At 41.3% G+C, this 8873-nt stretch overlaps 1 protein-coding gene across 1 annotated transcript in view; it reads right to left on the bottom strand.

Annotated features, from left to right (window-relative positions):
• Positions 1 to 2887: 2887 nt before the first annotated feature.
• The window catches only part of plxna2 (plexin A2), a 172015-nt gene continuing 166029 nt past the window's right edge, over positions 2888 to 8873 (bottom strand). Inside the window, exon 31 of the mRNA XM_030055804.1 lies at positions 2888 to 7041. Coding sequence (XP_029911664.1) covers positions 6946 to 7041 — 96 coding nt within the window. The 3' untranslated portion in view covers positions 2888 to 6945. The remainder of the gene's footprint in view (positions 7042 to 8873) is intronic.

Here is an 8873-nt window from a genome sequence, read left to right as displayed (position 1 = left end):
GTTATTATTGTTGTGAGATCTGTCAGCTAAATAACATGGCAGCAAGCTACTGATATTTAGCATTAACTGCGCATATTAGCCCACAAGTATGAAGAAAAACAAATTTATGGTGATAATATCATTACAACTGTAATGAAGACACACATGAGATGAGACTAAAGGATGAGACTGACTAAATGAGACTGAAGATGTCTTTGGAGACACTCGATGCCAATAAATACTTGTGCTTTCCTATTAGTCATTTATACATTTCATGTAGTTTTTCAGCCCCTATATATATATATATATATATATATATATATATATAACACACACACACACACACACACATATATATATATATATATCATTCATATCATTCAAATTCATATCATTCAAATCATTTTTCAAATTGATTGACATGAGATGTTCATACCACAAATGATACAACACAAGAAACTCAAAGTTCTCAATTACTGTCTTTGTTGAACATTTACTATAACAGTTTTCATCTACTACCCATATCCAACATGTGGCCACCGATCATATCTAATTTCTTACAATTTCACTTTTCAGCTAAGTTCTGTGAGAAGATCGCCAGAGGAAAATATCTGAATAGACGATGCAGAAAGACAGAAAGTTCTGACTAGCCTGGACAGCTTCACAAGAAGTCACAGAAGTTCACTTTCATACACCCAAGAAGGACTCTGCATTTCCTGAGATGCTGCCATGTTCCCTGGGAGAAGTCAGAAACTAACTGTGCTCACAAATCCTTCAGTCCCTGGTGCAACTATGGAAAAATCCAGCTCACACCATTCAAAGACCTTCGTGCTATACTAAAGTCTCTCTTTGGCAGAAGCTCTCCACAATCCAGGCAGTTCTTGGAGAACAGCTGGCAATATAATATTATATAAAATATACACACATGGCCAATAAAATTGATTCTGATTCTGCTTATTTGTAGAAAATAAAGCACACTGATATTTACAGATATTTGGCCTATGCTGTATGAATAGGTTTGACTTTATAGCCTGTACCAAAATGTTAAACCCACCAAAAAAAAAGTCAAACTAATTAGTGTATCATCATTTCCACAGGTGCACCTTAGGTCCCCCAAATTCTAAGGGGCTGGGCAGGGGTGAAAAGCAAAAAGCCAGTGAGTAAAGGCCGAAGGGACTGTGCTCTAGTTCTTTTAATTGTCCTATTTGAAAATTACAACATGAAGTGCACAAACAAAGCCATATCGCTCTTGTCTTCTTCATTGAGCGACCGCTTACTGGACGACTCAACAAGTGTCCAGTTTAGATTGTCCACTTCATGATGACTATGGAGAGCCCACAAAATTTGTACTCTGTTATGAATGTGATTTCAGAATTTAGCCAGGAACAATACTTCAGTGAATGTGTACTTACAAAAAAAGTGTACATAAAAGTGTAATTACTGATTTTTAAATACACTCAAAGCGCACAAAAAGCTACTCAGTTACAGCGCCTGGGGTAAATGTAAGTAGTTACTTTTACCCTCACTTAACAGGATCTTTTTTTTTTTTTTTTTTTTTTTTTTTTTTACATCACAGGAAAGAGCCACAATGTGTGAAGGCAGACAAACAAGCTTTGCTGTTGCTCTCCAGTGGCACCAAAATGTTCTACAACCTGTTTAGCTCAACAGGTAGAGAAATAGATAGCAGATGGCAGCGGGGTGAAAGAGAGGCAGCAGGTATACAGCTGTACCTATCATCAACAGCACAAAAACACAGTGTTCCAGGCATCAAAATAACCACAATGGAGCAGAACCTGCCAGCAATCTGCTGATCTGCAGGAATCAGCACTGGAACACTGGTCAAATTTTCATCGGTGACCATGCTGTTCCAGCCTGGTGAAAGACAGATGATGGTGGAAAATCAGAGAGACAGATGTTCTTGAGGTCCTCCTATTCAGGGCTTCTACATCATCAGGGCAGTGTCTTCAAGGGCAGGCTTATTAATTATGCACTGGCACTGTATCTTTAATGAGCGAGAAACTTCATTGACACAACAAGAAGAGTTGAGGGGACTTGGATTTTTAGGTCAATGTCAAAATCATGCAAATGAAAAATGGCTCAACCTGATTATTACAAGAATTGCATGAAGGAGATGCATCGGTTAGTTTAGACAGATGGCTCTGTGGAGAGATCGGCCCATACTGCATACATTTTTGGTTGCATCTCTGCATGACTAGGCAGTAAAGAAAGTAACAAGAGTAGACAGGGGTAGCCACAAAAGTTAAAGAAACCACCTCCCACCTGTCCTCGCTGTCTCTTTCTACAGCGCACTAGGCTACTTAGTAAAACTGAGATGTAACCCAAAAATGGCAGTACAGAGACGTACAAATTGTTGCTTCACTGGAGGGCAGCCGCAGTCTTTATCTGTGAGAGAACCACAGCAGATCTCAGGGCCATTTCAGCCTAGCCAAACACACTGACCCACATATCTATTAGCAGCCTAATGTGATTGGAGCCCCCGTGGTGTGGTAGAGAAGCTGAGGCCAGCCTGAGGTAATGGACCTCCATGAAGACAAACAACCGCCCTTCACTGTATTACAGCCACAGGTTATTCTGTTTGCTGCTGGCCAGCGAGCGAGTGCCGTCTGGGATAAGTAGGATCTCAGGATTAACCTCGGTTTAAAAGGGATGGATGAGGGATGAGACAGCCGGTGGCACCTTGAAGCCTAAACTAGACTGCGACTGGCCAGCATAAGAATTCACCTCAAGAATAACGGCACAGCCTGCACCCACATTAAAATTCACTGGCTGTTTTATTTTTTCCTGAATTGTAATCTTGCTCAACTACAGCTGAATATGAACACTTGTACGTTTTTCTCAAGTATCAACAAAAACACTTGAATCCAGATTTCAGCTCTATGCAATTTTTAACCAGCAAAGTTTATTTATATATAACAACAGTACAAAGTGAATCCTTGGCTTGCAAAATAGGTGTGCTTCATATTTACAATAGGTACACAATAATATATTATCATAACAAAACCAAAGCAAATAAAAAAAACAAGAACAACCTTTTTTAAATACTTTAACTTTCTTACAATTTTCACAACACTTTTATAAAACAACAAGAACAGACAGCCATTATTATTATCATTATCATCGTCATCATCATCATCATCATCATCTTCATCATCGTCATCATCACCGTCAGTAATTACTATTTTACAGAATTCCAGTGTCTACAAAGGGTTTGTTTACAATGTGTTTAAAATGGAAGGATAATCGTTTTATACTTGATATTTTGACTTGAGAGTAATACTGGTTTTCAATTCCTCCTCCATCTGAGGCCAACAAGCAAACAAGAAATTGATGAGTAAATGTTTTGTGTAAGGAATGACACGTGCCAGTCAAGCCACAACACTGTCTCTTCGGCCACATGTTGTACCGAGAGCAAAAAAAAAAAAAAAAAAAAAAAAAAAAAAAAAGTGCACAAAGCATCCTCAGTCAGCTTGAGCTGCAAATAAGTTGCGTTTATGACGATCGATCCGTATCTCACACAACTGGCTGTCGAATGAAATTCTGCGCTGCAGAAAGAGTAAACATAAACGTTCTTGTTCTCAGTTTGAACTGAACACAATTGTCCAAAAAATAAAAAATAAAATAAAATAAATGTGTACAGCATGAAAGGAAGAAAAATTTTCAGTCATCAAAAAATCTCTTTCACAAAAAAAAGGTGCAGTCAGCTGTGATTTAAGACATGGACAAATGGGCCATCAGGAGGGATCGCAGTCAGACTAATGATTGGTACGGATCGATATGGACCACCAAGCTGAACGAAAGCAGGGATTAATATGCATGCAAAAACTCAAAAACAAGACAAAGGAACCATGCTGATTACAATGATCTCTGAGAGAAAAATCAAAGCCACTCTGCTTCGACCAATTTGTGTCCCTCTGATTGCATTAATCACAATTCTGAATACAAGGGAGCTCATCTAAAAGGTGTGAGGACTCTGGAGAACAGATTTTGTCCCTTGGAAAAGCAAAAGGCATTTAGGTCCTGTTAAAAATCATAAAAAGCATTACTCCAGACAAGCAATGTGAGGTATGAGCAGGATACAATTCTATTTGCTGATTTGGGAAGACACCTTAATCCAAAGGAAGAAGCTTTTCGTTTGTGTGTGTATATACGTGTCACTGTGTACCTATAGATGCCTGTAACAGGATGCGGGAGCCAGGGTGGATGAAGGTGCTTTTCACAGGAGGGCATGCATCACCGCCACCCTTCTCCACGTCTGCCCCCACTGGTTGGACACAGTAACAGCATGTCAATCATCAGCTCGCCCTACATTTCTCTTTGCCTGTTAGTTTGATGTTTTTTTTTTTCTATCTCCTGATCACACTGTGCACACAACTGGCTCAGATCAAAGAGCAGCTTCAAAGCCTGAGCAGGAAACTAGAGCTAAAGGGCTTCTCTCTCTCTCTTTCTATCTTTCTCTCTCTCTCTCATTTCTCAACCCTTCTCTTCAAACAGCTCAGACGAGCCGAGTGCTGTGTGAGGCAATGTCTGCCTGCGCCAGGCCGTACCCTCTTCACCTTTCCCTTGACTTTATCTCACTAAGACAGTTTTCGGCAGAGAGCTAGGGGTCAGGTATCAATGTAAAACAATTGGGCTCAAAAGCATTGAAAGGACATTGCCGGAGTCTAGACTAATAAGATCAGGAGCACTGAGCAGGTGGGTATCTAAGGCCACAGAGAAAAGAAGCACCTTTCACCCACTACTGGTGTTTGTCATGCTCTCAGCACACACACTTGCAGTATACTGTACAAACCTTTAGTACTACATATTTTCAAGTACTTGATGTAAACAACAAGCAAACATATATCTCTGAAGAAAATGAAATCACCTATCCAGAGGATGGAATCTACAGTTTGTGGTCATCCAGCTATGAGGTTGGAAGGTAAAGTTACATCAACCTCTTAGCTTGTGACTGTTTGGTTTTACTCAGGAGAGGCTTAGTAATTCGCAGCCACATAACGTAAGACCTCTGTTTTATGTCTATGTGTTTGTCCGCATCGACTGTCTTGAATTCCTCTTGCCACGAGAGGAACAAGTGACTTCAGCACTCCCAGATACATGACTGTTTGACAGAGCCGTTCCCTCCAGGGTCCGCTTATGTTTCGTACCATTTGTGAGATTCAAACTCGCCTCTTGTCTTTCCAGTTATGTGAGCTTTCACCTCGACAGACTCGCCACTTCAAATTCGAGGGCTTTGCCCCCTCTGTAAAGCATAAACCGATTGTGACACATCTCGTGAATAATTTAAAACGACAGGATCTTTTGGCACTTAGTCAAACTAGACCCACGCAGGCTTCTTATTGTCTGTGCGAAGACATCGGTGGTGGTTGGGTAAAGGAACTCCCATCAGCTAGCATCTCAACTGGCCAACTGGAGCTGGCATGACTCATTGGCACTTGAAAAAATCAAAGATGGACCCTTAGAACACTTCTGATGTGTGATAGCATGCATGCAAGGTACACACAAATTTGATCAAATCCCCAAAGAGATACAAACAGTGGTTATATAATGGAGAGTTTTAGCCTACAGCCACCAACGGCCCTGGTCCTCCGTTGGACAGGGGCTCTTGTCTGGTCTCCACTAACTGGTAGTTCGTATGAGGAGCGGAGTCACACCAGTGACAGCCACAATACAGACTATACACACTCTCCTATAGCAGAGAGTGATTTGGTAACAGATTAAATAATGTTTAGGAAGGAGTTGGATGGCCTGGGGCCCGGACGGAAGAATGGACATGTTCACTTTTGACTAGCTACTGTAACTATCTATGGAGCTCAGTTCAACTGAGCCCCATTTGATTTGCAAAACTCAAATAGACAAACAAACAAACAAACAAACAAAAAAACATTTGTACATTCACATACACTGATTGACAAGTATCAACCGGTACATACACAGATGACCTAACTGCTGAGAGGAGCCTCGGACACCAGTGTGGTTCTGGCTTCAGGTCACAGACTAAATACACGATAGATTTCATCTCCGTCATCCTCAGTGTAGGTGCAAGCATGCTGGTTGAACTTTGAACGCCACGGGTGGAGTTCCATTGACTCTTAGACGATGAGGACAAATTTCATGATTTCCTGTACACTTCTGATTGGATAAGGAGCAGAGGTTTTGTCCGTGTCACGCGAAGCATCAGTCTGTAGCCTGTGGTCATGTCCGAAGACGGAGGGAGCGAGAGAAGACATGGACCATGCCTGTGTCGTCACCGCGCCACCATGACACGGCGTTATACAGCGTCTTTATACAACAATGCTTGTGGAACCCGGGGCGGGCGTGTTTCAACTGCAACTGATAAGATTCAAATGTACACGTACAAAAATAAAATTTAAGAAATCTGAATGCAAACTCAGCAACAATAGCTCAGCTGTCAGACATGAGAGGCGTTTCTTTCCTGCTCTGTGTTTGTCTCTATTTCTCACTCAGATGTGAGTTTCTGACAGAGAGAGAGAAAAAAAATCGGCCTCTCTATCTTCCATTTGCTTTTACAGTCTCGCAGCAGCCTTCTTAAGTATGACGCACACACACACGCACACGCACACACACACACTTTCCTGTCAAACTGAACGTATCCTTTGAAAAAAATAATATATAGAAGCCATGTTGTTGCCTTCCCCGCATGCGCAGGGCTGAAGTCCCCTCCTTCCTCGTGCCAGCAGCAGCTCCAGCTGCAGGGACTCTTTCTCAGTCTGTGGGCCCTTAGCTGGTGCTTTCATGGCAGGGGGACGGAGGATTAAAAACTAAAGCAGTTGTATGTCTGTCCGACTGTGGATATCGAGGTCCCAGGTCTGGTCCGTGGTTCTGGTTCCCACGGTGAGAGGTAAGTAATGCGGGGCCTTTGGGTGGTCCTGTGGAGGCTGTGGTCCTCACTCTCTCTCTCTCCCTCTCCCTCCACTGGGCTTGTTCTCAGCTCTCCAGGGACATGGCTGCAATTAGCTGCTCCACCTTGTAGGCCAGCCTCTGTTTCTTCGCCTGTTCGTCCTGCTCCAGGGCTGCTGTGATCTGCATGGGACAAAATGATGTTGTCAAGACACAAGATCATCTTTACAGGCTAGTTCAAAAAGGAGTATAAATATCAGGAAGAGCTTATTCAAAATTCGGAATTAGAAAGCATATTTCTTTAGGATGTGGAGCATGTTCAGTTAGGAATACAAACATAAAAAGGAAAATGAAATGGGGTAAAAAAAAACAAAAAACAAAGACAAAAAACAACAAGACCAAAAACAGAATCACTGCCTTTCCCATTTCATCTTTCATCTAAATGTGGCATTTGTCAAGTTGGGTTCAAAGGGGATTCAGATCGAGTCTCCACTCTCTGATCTCATCTATTGTTTGCCGCGTCAGGATGAATCTATGTCAAGGTGACATCAGCACACATGGCAAAGCTTTTTAATGTGGATATCAAACAGATAAAATAATAAGTATGTAAGTGCAATATGGCCCAGGTCTCCCCTTACATTTCAATATTTCATACATCATAGGCTTCCATCACCTCTATATTCTTATTGATATTTAAAGAATCTTGTAAGTCTTGTCTTGTAATATATATTGCATGAGTACAATAGATTCATTTGACTGATGTCAAATTTATTTGACAACACCTCAACCATTTCTCATCACCTCCCAAGGGCCAAGGCTTATTTCACTTTAAAAATCTATGTAATATCAGAAAAGGTTTGAATAAAATGCATTTTCTGAAAAACAATGTAAATTTTTGCATATTGAGTAACATTTTATGTGTCATTTGTTATCATCGCCTTTTTGTACGAAAGTCTTCATGTCTTCTCTTATCAGCCCAAAGCACCATGTATGCTTTTAGCGTCTAGGATTTCTAAATGTTAACGTTGAGCTGCTACGGCTCAATCACCTGTCACACACAGTATGTTTGCGTACAGTCAAAGAACTGTATAAATCAGGCTGATTATCAGTGGCAGAACCTCACATAAACACCTACTCATTTTATAATAAACCAACCAATCCCCATCCAGTTAAAAATGCAATCCTCTTGGAAGTGCTAGATCATCCTGATATCAAAAGATTTGACTGCAATCATGTAAACTGTCAATCAAGCCTTCATATCAGAATTGGTCATGGCATGCACTGCTCTTGCATACTACTCCTTCCTACAGAGATACACAGCAGAAGTCACAGAAGTATAATAAATTGATGTATGTTTACATAATAGATTTATGAATTATGGAGACGCTGCAATTCCAGTTGATGGCATCTTCTTGTTATAAACTGGATTAGCATTTGTAAATCCTGGAGAGACTGTCTCATTGATAAATAAAAATTCAAAAATCCAGAGCCATGTATTAGGCTTATGAACACTGAGTCTGGATTGAGCTTTTCTTATCCATATGCGTTCCGTAACATAATTAGTCCTATTAGCAGCGGGCTTTTCTAGTTTTGGCACTGAGATCTGTGAGGAAAAGGAGTGTGTGCACGGTAATCTTTAATCCCTATGTGCACAGGTGACAGTCATGTGTCAAGAGGGCTAATGGGCACCACATTGCACAAGGCTGATCACCAGCTATTACCATGCAAACGGCTGATTGCACGCTCTCTCATTCATGTAAAAAGTTGGGACCCAATTACGTTTTGGTGGGTTTAGGCAGATAATTCGAGCCTGCATGTAAATGTGTCACTGTCAACTGAGTTACAACCATTTTGGAAAACATCTCCGAAACCTGCTCTTGTTCTCTTTTTTGGAGAACAGAGCGGAGCTGTGTTTGCAACATGTCCCGTTGGAGACTATCTGCCTGCCCGCCCACCATCTTCCTCTCATCTACTTAAGTGCTCTTACAGGCTGGCAGCTTCAGGCAGAGCGTCTC

Source organism: Myripristis murdjan, chromosome 7, assembly GCF_902150065.1.
Source record: "Myripristis murdjan chromosome 7, fMyrMur1.1, whole genome shotgun sequence".
Taxonomy (NCBI): domain Eukaryota; kingdom Metazoa; phylum Chordata; class Actinopteri; order Holocentriformes; family Holocentridae; genus Myripristis; species Myripristis murdjan.
Note: the sequence above shows the minus strand (reverse complement) of the source record. Positions and strands in the feature narration are given on the sequence as shown.